At 43.6% G+C, this 24,074-nt stretch overlaps 1 protein-coding gene across 1 annotated transcript in view; it reads right to left on the reverse strand.

Moving 5' to 3' along the window:
- The window catches only part of MYO5B (myosin VB), a 224,013-nt gene that overhangs the window by 165,048 nt on the left and 34,891 nt on the right, over positions 1-24,074 (reverse strand). The window contains exons 4-7 of the mRNA XM_006891707.1: positions 18,643-18,799; positions 11,093-11,236; positions 9,400-9,481; positions 4,089-4,196 (exon numbers count right to left, since the gene is read on the reverse strand). Coding sequence (XP_006891769.1) covers positions 4,089-4,196; positions 9,400-9,481; positions 11,093-11,236; positions 18,643-18,799 — 491 coding nt within the window. The remainder of the gene's footprint in view (positions 1-4,088; positions 4,197-9,399; positions 9,482-11,092; positions 11,237-18,642; positions 18,800-24,074) is intronic.

Consider the following 24,074-nt stretch of genomic DNA (forward strand, 5'->3'; position numbering starts at 1 on the left):
GGTTCCGTGGACTAAAACGGAAATATTCTCACTGTGATTGTCCCGACTAAGCCAGATGGCTCACGCTACCACTGCAGCTTCCTGAAGAGCAAAGGAGAGGTGGCAACCATGCCGCTCATCTCGGGCCTCATTACAACCAAATAGATCAGGATGTTTTTATGGTTTTAAGAAGAATGGCCTTTTTTCTGTAGTTGTTTTCCTCTTAAAATAATATTCTGCAAGCGTCTGTAACATATCTTCCCAGTGCCACCAGGGGAGGAAGAAGAGAAACGTCTCCTGAGAGAGCTCTCCTCCCAGAGGCCGGAGCTCTCCTTCCAGAGGCCGGAGGCCCGGCTGGCTCCTGGCCCGTCCCAGATGGGGGCTGCTGCTCACCAGGCTGGATCCTCCTTTGCAGTTAGAGACACGCCCACCTATGTCTATGTAATACTGGGTCCACTGTAGCATTAACTATCGATGCTTAAATGTATTATTTACCCACATGAATTGCTAAAGGTATAGGAACATTCTTACAAGATATGTTTAACTTTAAGGCATGAGCATTTTCTTTTTTTATTTCAGCAAAGATTTATAATCATACTGGTTTTCCCCACAATCACTTCACACAATCACTCGTAGTCATTTTGTTTAATGACATTCATTACCATTGATACAATCAATTCATTGCAAGGTCCAATTACCTCCTTATTGTGTATCGCCTTTCTCTTCCCTTGAATTATCTATTTCATTTAAGTACAAAATATTTCAGACTTAAAAAAACGAGTTACAGGATAATATAATGAATGCTAAAAAACCTTCCACTGAATTTGAATAATAATACATATTCCACTCATTATGATGATGATAGTGATGATGTTTAAGATCTTTATGAGTTTTCCTTTTTATTTTTATTTGAGTGGCAATTTGCAATGCAAATTGATTTCCCATTCAACCACTTATACATATTTTGTTTTATGGCATCAATTACAATTCCCACAGTGTAACTCTTCCACATCCCTCCCTTCAACTCTTATTTCCACTCATCCTATTCTACCTCTTCTTGTCTTCCTGTACTTTATCTGTGGACAAATGCTGACCTTTGGATCTTACATGGTTGACTGTTCTAGTCACAGGAGTGAGTGTCTTCTGTGTTATTTTCACCTTGTGGGTCTTTCTACTTTGGCTTAAAGTTGGGTTAGAGTAGTGAGGTTTACTCCAGATTTAAAGTGTGACTAATGGTACTTGTGTTTTATTGATTACTCAAATGCATTTGTCTGGTGGCCTAGAGGCAAGAAGCTGCACTGCAATCCCAAAGGCATGTGGTTCAAGGCTACCAGCTGTTCTGTGGGAGAAGGATGGACAATCAATCTCCTCCCATGTGATTAACTGCCTCTGAAAATCTTCAGGAGGGTCAGGTATGAGTCAGTTCTGACTTAATAACAAAACAACAACAACATAATGCAGATCATAACAATGTATTGATAACACTATGAAGAACTGAAATTCCAGAACACTTACCTGTGCTGACACCGTGGAACCTGTACATAGACCAAGAGTCAGTCTTTCAAACAGAACAGGGGATACTGTGTGGTTTGTAATCAGAAAAGGCATTGTGTTCCAGGGATGTATCCTTTTACCATACTTACTCAACCTTTATTATGCTGAGCACATTAGCTGAGAAACTTGACTAAATGAATGATATGTAGTTAGGATAGAAGGAAAACTGATTAATAACCCACGGTACACATATTACACAACTCTGCTTACTGCCAAGTAAATTTGAAGCATTTACTGATGAAGATTAAAAAATGAGCCTTCAGTACAGATTTGTATCCTAACACACAAAATCCTCTCTACAAGACTGAGAAGCAACATTATAATAAACGGAGAAAAGTCTGGCTTTGTCAGGATTCCACTTTCCTTGCATCTGTGATCAACACCTGCAGAAGCAGCAGTCAACAGAGCAGGGGGGAAATCGGCCACGAAAAGACCTCCTTAAAGTGTTTTTAAAAGCAAAGTCCTTGTTAATAGAGGATTCTCTGATTCAGCAGTATCACCCAATGGGAAGCCACAGAAGCCCAAACCAATAAAAATGACAACAAAGTAAACAACAAAACCAAAGGAGTAAACCAAGGTCAGCAGCCTCTGCTCTCGACCCAGAGACTCTGTAAATGTTACATGAATGGTATTTTAAAAATGAGGACAAAGTCACACCAATTTGTGTTTGGCCACTTCTGTGTTAGAATAGCAGAGATAAACAGTTGTCACAGAAATTGCATGGCCAACAAACTGCACCATATTTATTGGGTCTTCTTTTAAGGAAAAAAACATTGCCAATCCATTGAGTAAAATAAGAACTGGCAAGTTTATTAAACATCCAATAGGGAAGACATTATTACAATTGCTATTTACTTGGAGAATTAAAGTACCTTGTCTCCTTAGGAGGAGCTCCAGTGGCCTAGTAGGTAAGGAGCTAAGTTCAAATCCACCTGCTGCTCCACAGGAGAAAGACGGGCATCCCTGTCTGATTTACACTCCCAGAAAACCTACTAGCAGATCAGCGAGGCGTTGCTTCAGACCCAACAGCACATAACAACGGTCTCCATGGAGCCTTGCGCTTTTGCCCTATATCAGCTCATGGCCACTGCTCACGCTTGCAGTTCAGGCCAAGGCACAGGACAGAATGCTATCCTGCACAATCAACATCAGGTCTCCTCTGTACCCGCATCCCCACTCTGCAGTCTAAAATGGGCATTTAATATTAACATTGGGGATGCCAGGGACACCAGTTATCAGTTTATCCTCACCTGGTGTCAAAGCCCTCCTGTTTCCTTGCTCTGTGTTAGTGGAGCTAGACCTCATAAATGCTTCTCAACTGCCAGCAGGTGGAAGAATGTCACACTTCATCAACAGACAGAGCTAGAGTGACTTTGCAAAGACAAAGTACCACCTCCTGTGCCAGGCCAATTTTGACTCCTGGGGGCCATTTCTGAGGCTGTACATCTTACCAGAAGTTCACCGCCTCATCATTCTTCCACAGAGCAGCTGGGAGATTTGAACTGTCAACCTTTTGGTTACAGCTCAACATGTAACCCACTAGGAAGGTATTTCTTTTCCTCATTCTGATCTCTCCCAATGATCATTATTTATTGCTCAGCCCAGCAACCTCAAACATGAGCTCCAGGTGTGCCTTCAAGTCACATTTCTCAGTCTCTACACAGAAACAAGAGTACCTCCTGAGTGACAATACTTTATTGGACATTAAAATAAAATTCTCTGATTGCCACAAGATGTTAAGAAATACCACACTGGGTTAATCACATGCCCAAGAAACGAAATGTCTGTCATAGGAAAAAAAAAAACAACAAACCATCCAAAAACCAACAAAACCCAAGATCACAAGGGTCTAATTTCTGAGCACTCGTGGGGGTTTATGTTGACTTCTCAAGTCCTCTTTCCATTGGCTGCAGGTCCCAGCAATTTATACTCCAATTTCTCAGTTAAGATACACTCACAAACTAACTAGAACTCCATGAGGAGCTCTTTTCCACCAAAACTGGCAGAAAGACAGGGGAGACTTTCTCTAGTTTTACATTCCCCTTTACCCTCTGAAGGGAGTGGATCTCATTTTAAGAATTCCCTACTCAATTCTCTGTGGAAGCAGAATGAACAGAGGCAATGCCTGTATGTGTGACACATCTATCAGATTCTTAAGTCTGCTCACACCTCTAGTCCCATGGCTGTGGCCCCTGGTGCCCGTCTCCATGGCGTGTTCTTTCCAGTAGAGCATACTCTCTTCAAAACCATGGCCCAGGCAGACATCACTATCCTTGGTTTTCCTCATGTGGCTTCAAAAAAGCTCGAGGGATTGAAAAGAGAGGCTCTGCAGTGCATGGACCACTAACTCTCAAACCCTTAAAGGCCAAAGATACTCCGAACCATAAATTTTGGAGTCTGATGTCTGGGATGGAAAGAGAGAGGAAAGGCTTTCACCGAAGGCAGGAGGGAGTCCTGATAAGGCTGCAAAGTGCAGTGAGTCCCACCTTGCTTTACTGATCGATCCCATGAAGCCAACTGCCCAGGCCCTGTGTGCCCAATCAGAAGCTCCTTACCAAGAAGTGTAAAGGCTTGCCGAGTCTTCTCAAAGTCTTCAGCATCATCTACACCCTCGATGAACGTGTCTCCTCCCTGGGAGGTATAGAAAAAGTCCTCGGCACAGGCTGTGGTAGGCAAGGAAGCAAAGTACAGACATCAGAAAGAGAGCTTCCCCTTGGATTTCCTTGCAGATAATGACCCATGAGGATTTCGACTTCCTTAGCTTGCTGTTCCCAGAACAAATCTTATTCCTACTTCTAAGTGGGATCTTTAAAAAATATATTCTCTTTATTCTCAATAACAAATAGGAGAGATAATGACTGAATAGCACAAGACAAAAGATTACACACACACATGCAAGATGTGTTGCTGTATTTATATGAAACTGGTATGTGAAAAATACGGTAATGTGCAAAGTAACACAGAGTTTCAACTTACAACAGGATTCATTACAGGCCTGTTTTACAATATGAGCTGATAAACACAAGTAAAATATATCCCCATTTTAGAATCACGGAGTCCCATGACTTATAGTATTAGTCTGACAGGAACTCATTGAAAAGTTGTGGAAATCTGCATGCCACACTTGTGTGTGGCCATGTGGTTACTGTTTCTTTTTACAAACTTGGGGTTCACCTACACAAATGCAGGGTGAGACCTTACACGTGTTCTCTCATCTGCTGGCTCTGGGGCCGGCTGGAAAGGAGGGGTCCAGCCTGTGTCTCAGAACTCTCAGAACTCAGAGGCAACCTTAGGCAGAGGGCAGGCAGTACTTGTGCTACAGGGAAGATGGCAGGATCAGCTCATAAAGGGGTTGGCTTAGCAGCCAACATTTAAGGTAAAGGTGACATACTAAAAATGGTCCTTGAAAACTCCTGTGAAATATTTTTCTCTTAGTTTAAAGATGTAGAGTTGAAGGTAAAGTTAAAAGTGCTTCAAAGCAACTATATTGCAATTCCCACTCCCCCTTCAACACCTGGTCCTCTCAATTTGATCTAAGAGTATCCTGGGTCTTCACTTTCTCCATCCTGATTCCCACCGCCCTGCTCCCGATCTTCAGCATCTGTTGCCTGACGATGGTTGCAGAGGACTCATAAACTGGTCTCTCCACCTTTGCTCCTGTCCCTTCAAATTTACCTCCGAAGGGCTGGTAACTCCAGTGACACCGTTCCTCTGCTTACTGTCCTTTAGAGGCCCCTCTGCCTCCGCTGCCCTTACAAACAGTCTCCTGGACGCTGTGGAAAGTGGCCTTCTCCTGCCACTGTGGACTCGTGCCTTATTCCCTCCTTCCCATCTGTATGTTCCATATGCATCTACTACCTCTCCATCATTTATAAGTGGGAGTACTGAATATCCCATGGACCGCCGAAAGAATAGTTATAATGTAGAGAAGGCACAGCCAGCGTGCTCACTGGAGGCAAGGATGGTGAAGCTTTGTCTCACATACTTTGGGCATGTTGCTAGGAAAGACTATTCCTCGGAGAAGGACAGCATTCTTGGAAAGGTAGCAGGGAGGGCAGCAAAAGAGAGGAAGACCCTCAACCAGGTGGATTCAAACAATGACTCTAGCAATGGGTTCAAGTGAGTCAGAGCTTGGGAGGTTGGCACAAGACAGGACAGGGTTCAGATCTATTGTTCATAAGGTCACTGTGAGTCGTATTAGACTAGATGGCACCTGACAATAACAAGCCTCCGACTGTGTCTTACAGGCCTTTGCTCCATTTTCCACCTTGCATCCTATGAACTCACCAATCCCTCCAGTCTGCTAAGCATGCATTGCCTGGGCCAGTTAGGGGGTGGCAGCATTTGGCATCAATACAAGTTTCACTCTACACAGCCTGGGACTTTTAAGCACACTGCTCGTGAGAATGGACAGTCAGAAATGAGTTATATTTTATGGAAGAAGGCTTCTCTGAGGAGTAACATAAGCCAGGGCTTTCAAGTAGTTTGGAACAGCTCAGTCATGACCAAGAGAAACAAGGGCAACATAGTGTTACACTTTGATTCAAGAAAACAAGTTCCATTTAAGAGAAACTGGGCTCAACACCTGCATTGTTTTCACAGTCATTTATTCATGTTCTAACAAGTTAGACTTTAGACATATTTTTTAAAAAGTATTTTATCATGCAGTCATTTTAAACAACACAGGTGATGGGCACAGGAAGGATATGGACACATCTCAATGCAAATCTATGCCCTCCATTCTCAGACAAATGCACAAAACTCAAGCTGGGCTCAAGAGTCATACAAAGATGCCTGTGATTCTAAAGAGTATCATTTAGGTGAAGAGAAGAGGGAAAGATGCAAGGCCTCAACAGTCACTGAGAGCCACTGGCCAGGCCTTCATTTATGTGGCATTTCCAGCGACGCAGCCAGCGTTATCAGAACTCTAAGCTTCGGGGCTCACAACCAATCTGTGCACAGGGCCAAAGACGGTCTCCCGCCACGGCACAGGAGCTTATCACAGGCTCTTCATTTCACTCCTAGGTGCTCTTGGAGGGGACGTGCAGGTTAAAGAGGACAAGAAACTGATTAAAGCAGGTGGTTCTCAACTGCTCCGGGCTGAGGCCCTAGGAGTTTGCAATCCAAAGAGGCACAGAATAAGGAAAAGTCATTTCTCACCTCAATACACTCATCTAAGTGGAAAGTAATCAACAAAGTGTCTATCTCACTGCCTTAAGTTTGCACCAGAAGCAAAATGGACAAAATACTCTCTGATAGGTTTGGCCAGTTTTGTATATTTCCTATTAAACTCATCTTAGAAAGAAAAGCCCACCTCCTACAGGTTAACCCTGAGAAGCCCACGTGGCCCCACTGCATGGGGAAGCAGGCGGATGACAGTGGGCTCTTGATGGCCTATCTTCCTGGTCACTTGTGATTAAACACAAACAGCAGAGGCAGGAGGCCACCTCAGGGACTGGCTCACCACCAAGACTGGCTCCTCCCTGGATCTGCTTAGTTGATGGCCTCCCCTTTGTCCTTGAGCTGTTTATTATTTTGCTGGGCAGAATCAGACTTATAAGCCTTGAACAACTAAAGAACAGCACTAAATCCTATTTTGACCCATCTGATGTTTTCCATTTTGGAGTTCATTATTAGTTGAATTGTGTTCCCTGTCTCACCCCTTCCCCAAGTATGTTGTAAATCCCACCCCACACCTGTAGTTATAAATTCCACTTGGAAACAGATTTTCTTTCTTATATTAATGAATCTCTATTAGAAAAGGGTATGTCTTAAATCAGAGAGCTGGACAATGACTAAGGATGCTAGAAGAAGAATCGATACTTTGAGTTGTGGTGCTGGAGAAGAGTATTAAATATACCAGGGACTGCTAAGAGAACAAACAGGCCTGTCCTGGAGTGAACAAAACCAGGCTATTCCTTGGAAGCAAGGATTTTGAAGCTCCCTCTAACATACTTTGGACATGTTGCCAGGAAGGCAGTTCTTGGAGAGGGACCTCATGCTTGTAAGGGTGGAGGGACAGAGCAAGAGAGGCAGACCCTGGATGAAATGGAATGACACAGTGACTGGGGTAATTGGGGTAGACGTGTCAGAGACAATGAAAATGGATCAGAATAGAGCAGGGTTCAGAGTTACGGTACATAGGATTGCTATGAGTTGGAGTCGACTCAATGGCACATAACAACAACATGTCTTAAATAAATCTCTTTTAAATATAAAAGACCAGATTAAGTGAGCAAACACAGATGGGGGAGATAGATACCATGCCACATGAGAATTCCAAAGAACCCAGATAGGAAGCTAAGAAGAGGCAAGATCCTTCCTCCAGTTTTCACAAGACAGGATGCCTTCCTCTATGATTGGCAACCTGTATTCAAACTTCTCACTTCCTCAGTTGTCAGAAAATAAGTTTCTGTTTGTCAAAGACATGGCAAACCTCTGTCACAGCCACACTAGACACATTAAGGCAGGCCCCAACTTAAGCATCACTTCCTATGGGAACCTCCTAACCCACCTTCACTCTGGTTCATTCAGTCCGTATCGTCCTGAATTACTGTGAGTTAAAGAAGGGCACAGACCACAGCTGTTTTATTCAGTGCTGCCACCTCAGTGCTTGTGCTTAGCACTGCCTTAGGAGAGCGTTATGAATGGAGGGAGGAAAAACTGCTACACGGTACAGTGAGGCCCTAAGTGCTACAGGAATTCTCTAAGAGCAGTAGTAAGCTGAGAGTGAAGAGGGCAGGTTTATGTCGGAACTTTAATGAACTTTAGCTACTGAGGGCAATGGCTAGAGTGGCTGGGGTGGGAATGGGGGTCTTAGGATGACTAGGACTTAGATGAGGGACAACAAAGCCTCAAGGTCTGTTTTATTCACAGTCTCACCACACCCAGCCTCCCTGCCTAGACACTCTGCTCGTCCCCTCTGGCCAGCCAGGGACAGCATGTTGGGCCTCCAGACTCAACCTCCTCATCTCACCTGTGACAGAGCTCTGCAGGAGCTGTCAGTCACTGGACCAGGTTAGAGGCCCCTGTACAGAAGGGGAAAGGAGCCTAGGCCTCAAGGTCAGGTGTAAGATCAACGCATGATAAGGTGAGAATGAAAGTCCGTGTGCTTTCCTTGTTTTGCTCTCAACCTCACTGGCTCCATGTCAACAGTCTTAAGGCAAACTGTGCTTTCTAACACCCCTCAGCCAAGGGCAGCAGGGGAAACGAAGGGGAACAAAGGGTTGCTTTTTTAGCCGAAGTGCAGGACAAGGGGACTCATCCACTCCCCTCTCTCCAGTGTTCCAAAGGAGCGTGCTATCAGCTTCGCTGTCTGGAGCGACGAGACTGTGTTGTCAGCTGGCTGGCACTCAGCAGGTCCGTACTCCCTGAGATTAAGAGCCCTCCTACCTCTGTGGCAATGCCCAGCTTTACCCACGTGTCTCTCAAGCCCTTCTCCTTCGTCTCTGCAACGTCTCTCCTACCTCCCTGCTTTCTGTTGTCTTAACACAAAACATGCCAGTGACAATTAAGTGATGTGCATGAGATAACACTATAGATCTCCAGTGAGAATTTCATGGTTTCTCAGAAGGCCTAAAGGGGAAACGTGTCCTTCAGAATAAAAACACACGGAAGTCCTTTTAAACGCTGCTGGATGCTCTTTCACCCCTTGGCCTCCTGCCTGTGAGACATCTCCTGTGGCAGGCAGCTGGGGAATCGTGCATCTTACTTGTCTAACTGGGCAGTGAAGCGTCAGAGAGTTCTAAGTGACGTGCCCACGTCCAATGAGGAGCTGAGACAAGAACCTATGACCTAGAACCTTCCGCACAGCCTCCCTTCGCACCACCCAGCCACCCAGAGGGCTGCAGACACCTGCTCACTCACTTAGGGCGAGCTCCTTAAACTCTGGAAGGCTGGCGGCAGCACAGAGCTGGTAGAAGATGTGATAATTCCGCTCGTCATCGGCCTGAAGGAGGAGAAAGTGAGGCAGTGTTAGGAGAAGTGAGGAGACTTACGAGATCACGCCCACCCCGTTCTCATCCCCTCGTGCAGCGGGTGGTGGAGGGAGACTCCACTGCTCTCCCTGGTGAATTCCTCCACCCCTCTCTTCACCCTGAAGACTCCTTCCTCCAGATTTTCATTCACTAACACAGGTCCTTTTTCCAGCCTGAGGATTTTTACCTCTTGGCATAGATTTCTGCAAATATAGACCTTTATTGGTCCTTTGAATTAGAACAGAACATCACTGCCATTCCACAGATGGAGGGTTCGTCAATCAACAAGGATGTGTGCAGATTTTCTTGTTGCTCTGCTCTCGTTTTCTGAATCTGTGACTTCCTTGTTGTAATCGCCTTTGCTCCTTTGGGAGGTTGGAATCAAGGAAAAGTTACACACTTCCTTGACTGGAGCAGACGGGAGAACTCAGGAACCAGACAGGACTTATACTGGGTATTTGCAGCTGTTGTTGTTATGTGCTATCAAGTCAACCATGACTCAGAGGGACCTTACATACAATAGCTCTGAATCCTGCTCTATCCTAGGCCAATCTCATTGTCTCTGACACATCTACCCTCATTATCCCAGTTACTGTGGCAACACATCTCATCCAGGGTCTTCCTCTTCTGTGCATAATGTCCTTCTCCAAGGACTGGTCACTCCTGGTAACATGACCAAAGTATATGAGACAGAGCCTCAAAATCCTTGCCTCTAAGGAACAGCTTGGCTTCAACCTATCCAGGACAGATCTGCCACTTCTTTTGGCAGTCCATGGTATGTTCTTTTCCAGCATTATAACTCAAAGGTATCAATTCTTTTTCTGTCCTCTTTGGTTATCGTCCAGCTCTCTGTTGTATAACACGTAATTGTGAAGACCATGGCCTGGATCAGGCACACCATAATCTCTAGACTGACTTTGTTGCTGTTTGGCACTCTGGAGAAGTGCCTGACAGCAGATTTTCCTAATGCAATTTGTCTTTTCATTTCCTGGCTGCTGGTACCAAGAGTGTTGATTGTGGAACCAAGAAAATGGAAATTGTTAATAGCCACAATCTCTTCACTGTCTATCATGATGTTGCCACTTGGCCCCATGGTGAGAACCTTTGTTGTCTTAATGCTGAGCTTCAATCCATATTGCAGACTACAGTCCTTGACCCTCTGCAGCAAGTGCTTCAGGTCCTCTTTAGGTTCAGCAAGCAGGGTTGTGTCATCTGTATAAAGCAGGTTGTTGATGAGTCTTCCTCCAATCCTGGTGCCACGTTCCTCCTCAAAGAGCCCAGCCTCCTGAATGATCTTTTCCACATATAGAATGAAAAGGTACGGACACAGGACGTACTCTCTTCCCGATTTTGAACCATGAGGTGTTTCCTTGCTCTGCTAGACCTGCCTTAAGTTGGCTGAGTGATTGGGAGTAGACGTGGAGATTTAGGAAGACTGAGAGAGGAGGGCAGAAGGAAGAGAAAGAGGACAGTACAAGGGAGAAGTGTGCCTAGAATTTCAACCCGTCCACCCAGACTGCAAGGCAGGGAACAAGCGAGGGCATTATCCACGGGGAGACCTAGGGAAGGGTCTCCCAACTCACCTGAAAGACAACTCTGGACTTTTCCAACAGGTAGGTCCTCATGTTGGCCCCAATGATATGGTACCTTTTATCAAAGCCAATCTGAATGTACTTGCCAAAGCGACTGCTGTTGTCATTTCGAGTGGTTTTAGCATTTCCAATGGCCTGTGCAAAACAAACAAAGAGCTGTGTTAAAAAAGGAGGGGGGGGGGTGTCTTTCTCTTTCAAGGACAGGATGTTTGTAGTAGCATCTCTCAGTTGCATACCCCGACTCCATACTCTCTCCTTACTTTATGGAATCCTTGTGATGTTGGGATGACAACGATTGAGACTTGTTAAGCAAGTGGGCTTCATTTTCCAGCCTTCCTTATTCACTACAATGACCAGTGAAGGAAGGAGGTAATGGGTAAACTCTTCAGAGAGGACAAACCTAGCTGGAAGATGTGTGGTACTATCCTTCCTCTCATCTTATGCCTCCTACATGGAATGTGCATGTGATGGCTACCTCAGCAGCAATCATTTTGGGATCATGAGACAAAGACCTAAAGAATCACAGAGACCTCAGCTCTGATAGCCTTGAGTTACTCAGCCTAACACCTACCAGCTCCCAATTCTCTTTTAGAAAGATAAGTGTTCACATATTTAACCCATTTTGATCAAGTCTCCATGACTAAGTAATCAAATGTTATACCTAACTTATCAGTGGTACTGCCTAGAAACAGATAAAAGACTAATATCCACATTTTCCACATCTCACCTGAAAAATCAGGAAGCCATCACCCTCTTGGTACCATTGCTTTTATTTTTTTTCATTTCTAATTTTTTTCATTGGTTTGCCTACAAAGTTTATATAGCCTGGGTTTCATATTATTCTTTATTCACATTGTGTTTCATACAATCATTCTTTTTTTTTTTTCCTAATTGAGAAATTAATTTTTATTTATGTCTCAAAATATCACTTGGTGGTTATTTATATCTAACAAGAGCCATTGAACAAATAATATTTTTGGCCAAAATACATTTTAAAATAATATTCATGAACAGAACATCAAAATGTGTGTATTTTTCCCCGCATAAAATAATTTTGCAAAACTCACATTAGAAGGGTTTCAGGAGTTGCATAGCTCTTTGTGATGTGTGTGCTGATGTATCCGTCTTAAATAATACTGATCAAACTTCCTGATAATAAGATGCTTTGAGCATTTGGTGAGAGGCAATATATGATACCAAATTTGACTTGGTTATAAAATATTTCTAATGCGTTTTTCGTCATTCAGGGAATTAAAAATAATGCTAAGTATGTTGTTGTTGTTGTTGTTGTGTGCCATAGAGTCCGAACCAACCTAAAGCTGACTCTCCAATGGGTTTTCAGAGGTAGTTAATCGCATACAATCATTCTTATGTTGTATAAAATTATTACCTTGCCCATCATTGCTCTGTCTTTTCGCTCGGATTTGAAAATGATTTTTTAAAATAACAGTCAATTGTGTTTTGGTGAAAGTTCACACAGAAGATTAGGTTCTTATCCAATACTTTTTACACAAGTTGTTTAGTGATGTCCCTCTTATTTTTCACAACACATGAGCATCCTCGTTTCCATTCTGGTTCCTCCAAGTCCAATAGTCTAAATTTCTTGCCCCCTTAAGATTTCATCTTTCCTTTCAAGTAACTGTTGACCATTTCCCCACATAGATTACTTTCAACCCTTTTAAGAGCATGGATAGAAAAAGAGATGGTTACAGGGGTGGAGGGTGGGGGAGAGCAGGAAAAGAATGAATAAATAATGAACAGTGCTCTGGAATAAGTGAAGGGAAGGTCAATCTAAAAGGAATGAATGGCGAGACACAATATGTACGGCAATTAATTTGGAACAGGCTACACAACAGAAATTTAATTAGGGAGGGAGACAGGGAGGAAAATGTGTATGAATGAATGAAAACCCAATTTATTTGTAAATATACAATAAAATCACAGTATCTTTTTTTTTAACTGTACATGCAGCAAGTCAAGGAGATTTTGAAGAAGCTTTTGTTGTAAGGAGAGGTTGGTTCAATTGTTTCAAAGTGAGAGCAAATATCGTCACATTAAAGGGTAAATGCAAGTTGCCTATAATGTGGATGTTCAAGCCGATAGTTTTCAGTTCAAGGTATAACGAATATCACAGTCTTGGGTCCTCTGGTCTCAACCAGTAAAGTGATTGTGTGTTTTTAAGAATCTGAGGCTCTGTTTCAGTTACCCCCGTTCTATCAGGTCCATCTTTTGTAGTGATACTGACCACCATCAGTTCTGCTTGGAGAGCACATGAGACCACGTTTGTGCAGGAAGTCCTAGAGACTAGCTTCTTCTCTTGAGTCTTGGTTTTCCTTCCAGGGTGTTTCTCTCATGATGCTGCCACTTGGCCCCATGGTGAGAACCTTTGTTGTCTTGATGCTGAGCTTCAATCCGTATTGCAGACTACAGTCCTTGACCCTCTGGAGCAAGTGCTTCAGGTCCTCTTTAGGTTCAGCAAGCAGGGTTGTGTCATCTACACACACACCACCCACACCCCCCGCCTCAGACAAATGTGAGATCATTGGTTGTATCTCTGATCACCGCTCACAAACCTTTAAGATTCTAGATCCTACTCATCAGACTAGAATGCAGAACATAAACTTTAAGAATCCTATTAGGTCAAATAAACAAGTTGCCCCCATGAAACCATGGTCCTACGTCTCCAAATACCAAGAACCGATCCTGCAAGGTGATGTTAGGCTATCTCTAAGATATAATGCATAATATAACATTATGTAACACCAGGAGCTCTGGTGGCCTAGTGGTAAGAAGCTGCAATGCAATCTCAAAGGCACATGGTTCAAATCCTCCAGCTCCCTATGGGAGAAAGATGGCCAATCTCTTTCCCACTGGATGGTCAGCTATGAGTCAGTTCCAAATAGATGGACAACAGCATATATACTCACATATATCCTCACATATACTTATCTACATATATATCTGCATAGGTACATGTGACAATTCAATTCACTGCCATCAACTTAGAACAGATTCAACTTAGAACCTCCATTGGGTTTCCAGAGGCTAGAAGGAACATACAAAGTCAGCACAGAGCAGACATTTGAAAACTGTCAAGTAATAAATGCAGATGCAAGAATACATCAGTGCCCTCTGTCTGAATATATGATACAACAGGCAATATTTAAATTCCCATTCCTTCTGAAAAATAATCAGAACAGAATACTAACACTGACAACTGAACAAGTATATGTTAGTTCTCAGAACTGCCATGAGAACAATGCAAGTGAAACTAGTTAATTAACGTCTCTGAACCTCAACTTCATAATCTGTAAAATGGGAACAAGACCCATCAACCACACCTGAGCTGGCTCCTTGTGTTAGTTCAGGGAGTCCTTGCTGGAGAGTTTAAAGACAGCAGCGGAAAGATCGATCTTCCTTAGTTTACTAATCTGAGCTGAGGAATGAGAGAATAAATCTAAAAGTACTTTTCAAACATACAATGGCAGTCTTTCATGTACTAGTCCACTGCCTGAGTCCTCTGTGCATTTTTTAATTGGATTATCTCTTTGTTGTTGAGATGCTGACTTTTTCTACAAATTAAAGATTTGTCCCTTGTCAGTTTTGACGTCACTGCCAACATTTTTTTCCTCTCATCTTCAAGTTTGCATTTCACTCTTCTGGAAAAGTTTTTCAATGCACAGAAGTATTTAATTTTGAGGAGGTCTCAGTCATCTAGTTTATTTTGAGGAGGTCCCAGTCATCTAGTTTATATAACAGTCTCTTGATTACCAATGTTCTTTTAATCAGTGCAGACTGGTAGACAAATCACTCCGGGTATGCCGACAAGCTCTTAAACAGAATGGGGTCAGGGAGCTCTGACGTTGATGATAGATCATCCCAATCCACTCCAGCCAATCCCAATCCATCGCTGAGTCACGTTTCATTCTCCCAGCTCCCATTTAGAGCATCTCCCTGGGAGTTGTGCCTCCTCCAATTGCTTCAATGTCCCGTCTCCCCCCGGGAGGCCTCTGCAGTGGCTGTGCTGTGGAAATGATGCTGATGCGACCATGACTGATTGCTTCATTGAGAAGTGCCATCCACTGGGACGGGGCAGAGTAATCAGCCATCCCTTGATTAGGACATGCTTTGTATTGGTTATAACCCTTCAAAGGGTCACAAAACTGGCTGTGTTTCTTAATCCAAGTGGCCAGGCAGGGCTCGGAATCTCTGAGAAGCCAGGGTTTTCAGATGCTGGCAGTGCACAAGTTCCTCTTTTCTTACTTGGCAACAACTCTTTCTAACATCACCCAGAGTTGTTCTTGGCTGCAGTTCTTTCTATCCGTGATCATGTGCATCCAAGAACTGTTAACACTTAATAACAGCTCAGGGGACAGCCCTCGTGATGGAAAAATCTACCCCAGTCAGAGTGAGTCCTATGGTCTTCCTCATGTTATTTGCTAAAACACCAATTTACACAAGGCAGGAAACTAATGTTTTGAGCCCAACCACTGTTAGGCAATGCTGACCTTCACTAAATTCCGCTGCAGCACTCATTGAATGACATTTTTATTCAATGACATTTTCTAAGCTTAAACTGTTTCATGTATGCACTCCCATGCAAACTTGGGTCGTAGCAACTGGATTACCACTTACAGATTTGTGGGGGGTGGTGTTAGTCTTAATGATTCAATGCTGCTGTAACAGAAATACTGCAAGTGGGTGCTCTTAACAAACAGAAACCCTTTTTTTTACAAGTAGTTCAGAGCGCAAACTTGGGGTGCTAGCTCAGAGGAAGTCTTTGTGGGCTCTGGTGAGGTGATTTTTTATCTCTTCAAACATGACATGGCACTTCTCTTCCACCAACTCTGCTTCTCTTGCTTGCTTTAATGTTTTCTATCTCAAAAGAGATTGGTTTTAAGGTATTCCCGCCACTAATCCTGTCTCGTTTACATAACAAGAACCCATTTCCAAATAGGATGACAACCAAGGCATCAGTTAGGAGATGCAACTCATATTTTTTGGGGACACACAATTCAATTCATAATATGTTGCTTTCCTATTTCTCCTTGGCCAAAATGCCCTACCAGCCTACACTGCATAATGGGCACGCAGACATCTGATCATTTTAGACTCCTGTAACTGAAGAAGCAGGTCCCCTGTGTATTGTACACGCTTAGTAAAGCGTCGATCTGTCCTCACTGGACTCCCATCGTCATTAGCCATTTCTTTCATCTTTCACCAGAGATCAATCAGATGTCTTCACCTTCTATTAGGCTCACAGGAAAGACTTGTTCTATTTCTGAAAGTAAGGATTACTGTGTCTTTGAAATCTTACGGTCTAAAAGTTGCTTTTTGAATCCTGGAAGCAAAGCAAGTCAGTTGAAAATCTGGCTTCAGTCACATTGAAGGTTTAAACATGTTTATTGTTAAAGAGAGAGAACTCTGTTGTTAAGTGCCATCAAATCAGCTCCAACTCACAGCAAACAAATGTACAACAGAACAAACTCTTCCCAGCTCTGTGGTACCCTCACAATCGCTGCTGTACTAGTTGTAGCACTGTGTTAACCCATCTCATTGAGTGTCTTCTTCTTTGGCACTGACTATATCTACTTTCCCAAGCACAAAAGTTATTCTTCAGGGACTGGACCTTCCTGATAGCATATCCAAATTATGAGAGACGATACCTCCCCATGCTGGCTTTTAATGAGCATTATGGCGGCACTTCCAAGACAGATTGCTGTGTTCTTTTGAAGTCCACAGTACATCCCATATTCTTCACCAGCTCTCTAATTCAGAGGTCTGAATTCTTCTTTGGTCTTTATCTATTGTCTAACCTTCACATGCATATGAAGCAACTGAAAGTTGGCTTGAACCACAGCTTGAGGCAGGTACATCTTGGTCTTGAAAGTGACACAGTTGCTTTTCGGAATGTAAACGAAGTCCTTGGCAGACTTGTCCAATGCGATACATCCTTTCATTTCTTGACTGCTGCACATCTATGAATTTGCAAAAGTGTTCTGGCTACCTCAATATAGGCATAGTAGATGGTTCACAAGAGGTTAAGTCCAGGAATAACTTCTGCACAAGGTCCCTGACCAGGACATGCAAGTTGAGGCTTAGAATGAATCAACCCTGTGAGTAATTGATTACTAATGTCCAATATCACTAAAAAAATTATGATAAAAGCATCTGTCTTAGTTATCTTGTGCTGCTATAAAAGATGTACACCACAAGATGATGATTTTAACAAACTGAAATTTATTCTCTTCGAGTTTAGAAGGTGAGAAGTCCAAATTGAAGGTGCCTGCTCTGGGTGAAGGCTCAGAGAGCAAGTTGGAGACATGGTGAGTGTTGGCCTTCCCTACGTCAAGGAGCTTCCTTTCACAGGGGCCCAAGTCCAAAACTGTGCCCTCCGTTCCATCCGTCTGGCAGTGAAGCTCTCCCCACTCAGCCCACCTACCTGCCCCTTTATGCATTAGTGAGATAAAAGGCATATTACAATCCACATCCTAGAGGAACTCCTCTAAGGGACTCTGATAGGATTAAGGAGGATTGACTTCTACCCTTAATACTCCCTCTGGCGTATACATACAATTCTAATGGGGACACTGCACAGTTTCCACATTACAACAACACATGTATGTATGGGGTGGGGCACAAAACTCAGTGCAGCACACCACCTGTTAATATACACCTGCAGCCAGGAAGGCAGTTCAGGGAAAGTTTTCTGTTTTACTGGATGCGCTTAAACTACAAAATTAAGTGGGAAAAGCTAGAAGGAAATAGAACACAATGTTTACTGATTATCAGCAAGGTAACAGAAGATTATTTCCTTTTATCCTCCTATATTTCAGTGAGTTCTTCTTCCTTCCTAAACAGATCATCAGTTTTCAAATAGGACACCTGGACTAGGAGTATCAATGTGAGTATAAGAACCTGTAAGAAATACAAATTCTTAGACCTCCTTCAACTTTCTGAGTCTGAAGTTTGGGGCTGAGGGTGACACGAGGTGTCTCAACGAGCCCTTCAGGTGATTCTGATGCACATTCAAGATTGAGGACTATTGTAAGGAAAGTTCTCCCTGATGGGTAAAAATGTTTCAGCTATATTGACCATTTCCCTATATAAACTTGATTTTGTTGAATTTTTAATGGAAAGAGTTCTATTACAGACTTTGCACATTAGGTAAGTTTATTTGCACAACAGTAACTAATACTAAGGTGTGAGGCAAGAGTGACCCTGTGATTTTGGTTAAGGTTATGTGTCAGTGTGGCTGAGCTATGATTCTCAGCGGGTTGGCAGGTATTCGATGATGTAATTTGGTTGCTGGGTAACAATGTAGTGTCCATTCTGTGATTTGATGTAGTCATCCTCCATATTCATATAGGGTCAACTGTCAAACAGTGACCTAGTGACCTCAGTCTCTGGAGCCTAGCAATGCTGATAAGTCGTGGGTACACATGCTTCCTAAGAGTGGACATGTGTCCACAAAGGGACAATGCGAGCTACTTCCCAGGATTCTCGTGACTGGGAAGGCCGGGGACTTGGGAAGGCTTTACCTCCATGATGGGACTGGATGCCAGGACGCGCTCCTCAACGTTGGTTTCGCTGGCAGAACCACCCACTGTGGCAAAATAGCGCATGGCATACTTGGCTGACACCGTCTTCCCTGCTCCGGACTCCCCACTGACTATGATGGATTGATTCTTCTCATCTCTGGAGGGGAAACAGCGCAAGTCAGTTACCAGCTCCAGAAAGTCTCCGCTGGCCTCCAGGGACTCTGCTGATCAGGACCTGAGCCTGACCGGAAGCCTCTGTCTTTCAAATGTGAAGAAGGGCAGCATAAAAGTGCCCCTCCCCCAATGAATGCCCAAGATGTGAAATAGGGGTAGAGGTCAGGAGGCAAAAAGTTCTAGAAAAGGTCTTACGAACAGCATCATGCCCTTCCATGAGCTGGAGAACAGATGATCTGGCCAGATAACCACTCCTCAAACACCCTCTGGGTTAAACATATCCAAGATCATTCCTTTATGCAGTGCATTATATAATGTACTGGAAATAAAAATGTCAGCAGTTCAAATCCACCTGCTGATCCACAGGAGAAAAGTCAATTTCCCCTCTCATAAAATTTATAGCAATGAAAACCCAATTAAGAATCACTATGAAGGGGAGCTCTGGTGGCTTAGTGGCAAGGAGCTGCAACTACAAACCCAGAGGCACACAGTTCGAATCCACCAGCTGCTCTGCTGGGGAAGGAGGGACAATCTCCTCCTGTACCAGTCTGACCTGATTTGACGGTACACTCACCCAAAAATAATAATTTTTTTAAAAAAAGTGTTTACTATCCTAAAAAAAGAATCACTATGAACCAGAAGGAATTAACTCTGCTGTGGGTAGCAATTTACACACACACACACACTCTCTCTCTCTCTCTCTCTGTGTGTGTGTGTGTGTGTGTGTGTGTGTGTGTTATAGAATCCCACCTTTGTTTCTGTAACAACATGAAGATTTGTGACACCATATAACTATCTTGTTTCAAGAACAAGATGTTTCCTTATCATGTATGTGACCCTAGCATGACACCAGGCACTGACTAAAACACTGTTGTTCAGGCAGAATCATCACAAAGTGCAAGCAATTAACCTTGGCTGATCTTGCATTAGGTTTCCCACAAATTAGGCAAAATAGGTACAAATTGCAACAAGAAGCATTTGATGGGTTTAAAGTAAAAAGAACATACCCTGTCTCAAACCAAAGCAAACACATCTACGTTTATCCCTTTAAAATGGGGTACTCGAGCAAGGAAAGGGAAAACACATGCTTGGGCCACACTGAGCAAATGAATGACCCATCTGGGCTATACATCACCATCCACCACCAATTCACATACCCACTTCCAGGAGGGCAAGTCCATTTGCCTCCATCATTTTTTAAGATTTTATTCTGCATTTGTAGGACCCTGAAACAGTGGTGTGCTCAGTGAAATTCCCTTAACTTAGAGGTAGAAGACCACAACCAAGACGTTTAGGAACTGGCTGCCAGGGTGCCTTCAGAAAGTGATAAACCATCTCACAAACAGGAAAAGGCCCTTCAAGGGTTGTGTCCCAGGAAAAAGGCTCAGAATTATGAAATTAGAATATCACTCCTTCAGCTTCCAGATAGAGCAGAAACCACACACACACACACACACGGGCAGCCCAGGTGGCTGTGGGCACTCCACAGATGAGCCTGCCCAGCAGAGAGGGAGCTGTCCAGGAGCTCTGCTCTGACAATGCTGCGTGTTGTCCTGTTGGAGTTTCTCATAGAGACTAATGTGTGACCCAAGCTCTCCTGGTCAGCAAAACATACACAGACCTCACGGGGACAGCTATAGGAGGTGACAAAGTTGAAAGAGATATCCCAGCATGTCACAGCACAGTTAGGCCAGGTGACTCATCTGTGGACTCGTGTGGCATCTGGGGCTCCCTCTGTTCTCTAACATGATTCACTGACACACTAACTGGGAGGTCGTTGGAGACAGACACTGGCTTTAACTGTGAACACCATGACTTCCGGCACCAAAGTCCGTCCCCCTCCCTATACCTTTGTTTACTTCATTCTCCTCCCTGCCCCTACACCTTCTCCATGTAAGTGGCACCAGCCTCCACTCACTCCAGTCAGAAACTAAGAAGTTATTGTAGACCCATTTCTTCCTCTTAAGTTGCATACCAGCTTCTTTTTGTTGTTAAATTTTTCTATAAAATCTAGTCTGTCCTCTTCTCTGTACCCCTTAGTCCAAGATGGTACCTCTTCCACCATCATCTCTGGTATGTATCACATCCGCTTTCTGATTTCTACTCTCACTATCCTTTAGTAGATTTTTCTTACATGAATTATGGAAAATTAGTGTTGGCACACATCTCTCTCTGGTTTTAAACCTTTCAATGGTGTCCCAATACACTCCAAGTAAGACATAAACTCCTCTGTGTTCAGGGTCCCATGTCTGGCACTTTCCTTCCCAAGTTCATTGCACATCACTCTTTCTTTGCTTATTGTATTCATGCCACACACAACTCCTTTCTTTACCCCCTTCTGCCTTTAATCTCACAGTTCTTAACACCTGGCGCTCAATCACATTATGTCCTATGGTAACACCTGTATTCCTGTTCTTTCATGGGCCACTGGTGTGTCAAATGCCATAAGTTACCCTTGGTGGACAGAGTTTGGTGGAGCTCCCAGATTAAGACAGGTTTGGAAGCAGGAGTGGCATGCACTTCCTAAACCACATGCCTCTGGAAACTCTATGAACTTTGAGAAAGGATAATAGTTCTAGAAAGGCTTCTGGTCTTTTGTTCCTGGGTCGCCATGAGGCAATCATCAACAGCAGCAGCAATGTAATTAATTAACCATGACCTGTCTACGTCACGCTTGAGCAGTTTACAAGTTCTTCAGAAAGCATTCCGTCTTTAAGATTTGTAAGACGACTTACTTACTGGGTAGCAGTCTTCTCATTTTAACGAACAGAAAACTGACATTCAAGAAGGCCAAGTGAAACAAGGAAAGAACTCAATACAGCTTTGACTTTCATCGGAAAGGACTCATACCTGACTCTCCAGTGGATTTGGGGGAGGCTATGGATCATCTGAGAGAAGACTGCCCATCTCTGTCTCACAGAGCTGCTGGCGGATTAGAACTACCAGAGAACACAACCCTTAGATTAGCAGCCCAAATCCCTATAGGCTATGCCACACCTGTATGTAAAGGATTCTGTAAAGGTTTTAAATTTAAAAAAACAAACAAAAAAAACACAGGGGAGTGTGATACTTCCAGAGTTCTTCAGTAAGTGAGACACAGACCTCAAACCTGAGAACAGTCTTCCCCTCCCTGCACACCCGTCCGTGGGGCTGCGCTGGGAATTCTCTGTGTTTCATTAGCGCCCAGTGGGGATTCCTCTTCACAGATTCAGCCTCAGAACAAGATACCAACTCAGAATTTGGTGGCCTCAGTTCGGGCTGGCTCCACATCACCTCCTCAGACACCCTTCCCTGGCCATTCATTCTATCTTCCTAGCATTTACTATACCACTTACTAATATTTTATTCCTCTGCTCAGTATTCCATCCATCCTTCTCTTCCCCACTAGAACAAAATCCCATGGTTACTATTCTCATGTAAGAACTCAGATATGCAGGCCAGGACACAGCCTCTGTTAGGAGAGGCCTAGGCATGGCTGGACAGCAGTCCTGGCTAAGCCCAGTGTCTGGAGTGCCCTGTACACAGTCTGAACAACTGCACTTAGCCATCGATGTTAAGTCTTCACATAGGCCCTATGTTCAGCCTTCTCCCGGCTCACCTAGGAGGATGGGAGTTCTCAATGACCTCAAACTGAGAATCCCTGAAAGATGGTGGATACGTGAGAACAGAACAGGTGAAGGCCCCTGAGACACAGTCCATGTGGATGACAGGAGGAAGGAGGGCCCTGGCTTACCAAGGCACTTAAAAAAAGGACGCCTCATCTCTAAACACATCATTAAGCCCCTACATCGTTTCCTTCTCTGGTGACAAATCATCTGAAAATCTGGGTGTGTCAGTAGAATACATTCTCTTCACTAATGGGGTAATCAATCTATCATTTCTTGCCTGTGTCTTACTCTCTACTCATATTTTCAACATCATCGTCACAACACAGTTCATCTACTACAGTCAGGATGACTGTGTTGGAGAACGGGGACATAACAGCTTTTTAATTAACAATTTCTGCTCCACAAAGATATCTGTGTCAGCACCACGAACAGCGGTAATTAATTTGGAGGTGATTAATAGGAAAAAATAATCACAATGTCTAACGTGAGAAGGACTCCTAACTAGACTGTCCAAGGAACTTCTGCAAATCAACACAAAGAAGAAACAGCACAGTAAAAGACAAAGCAGACTGTGGAGAAGAGGAAAGGTGACACGCTAACCAGCACAGGGGTGTCCTCATTACAAATCAGAATGGAGGTGAGACAATGAGTTCTGCCCAACCACTGACAGAGGCGAGAAAGCCTCGTGTGGGCAGGAGTATGGAATGATCAGGACCCTTCGTCACTGCGAGATGACAGAGCACCTGCTATCTCCATTCTGGACAGCAACCAAATAACTTACCAAATTATGAATACACACACTCTACGACCTAATTTTTTTTTGTCATAATAGGTTAGCATCCATTCTAGAGAAATGCTTGCAAACGTCCTTCAGGGATACATGCTTGAAAGTGTCTGTGGAGTTTCCTTCTATATAAAAACTATTCTTCAACTCTCTTCAGTACCAATGTACACAATTCACAAATCTGTGTGGTTTCAGGTGGGAATGAGTGTTGGGGAGCCTAGGTCTCCATCATGAAGAGAAGAGAGAGGTAAACCATGGTAGGTACATCAATGTAAAAGAGTAAGTTATGTTTCTAAAATTCCTTGGTACAAATACTAAGAAGTGTTTGGTTTAAAAATGCTCATTCAGAATGATCTACCTACAGTAAATATACTTTTTAAAAAAGAGTAAGTTAGATGTATATAAACAACAAGGATGCACCACGAAAGCCTAGTGGTGGGAGAAAAAGCCAGGAAGAGGCTGAACTGTAACAGTACATTTCATGTTGTTAAATGTTTCAAAGCGCCACTTCTGCGGACCTATTGGGTGGGCTATGCATAATTCTCACTAGACAGTTCTATGTGGAAGTCTCCCCCAGGCCCCGGAAAAAGCACTACCTTTGAGTGGACTCCAATCATAGCCATTTTATAGAAAAGAGTGCAACCACCTCAAAGGAAGGGCTGACACTTGGAACTGCGATGCTGGCAATTACTACTGACTACGTCACGGACTGTGCTGAAAGAATAACAAATCTGTCTTAGGAGAAATGTGGCCAGAGTCCTCAGAGGTGAGGAAGGGGAAACTTCATTTCACGTACTTTGGGTATGTTGCCAGGAAGCGCCAGTCCTTGGAAAAGGGCATCATGCTTGGGAATGTGGGAAGTCAGC

The sequence above is a fragment of the Elephantulus edwardii genome, unplaced genomic scaffold (genome assembly GCF_000299155.1).
Source record: "Elephantulus edwardii isolate Elephantulus edwardi_28Jun2011 unplaced genomic scaffold, EleEdw1.0 scaffold00103, whole genome shotgun sequence".
Taxonomy (NCBI): Eukaryota; Metazoa; Chordata; class Mammalia; order Macroscelidea; family Macroscelididae; genus Elephantulus; species Elephantulus edwardii.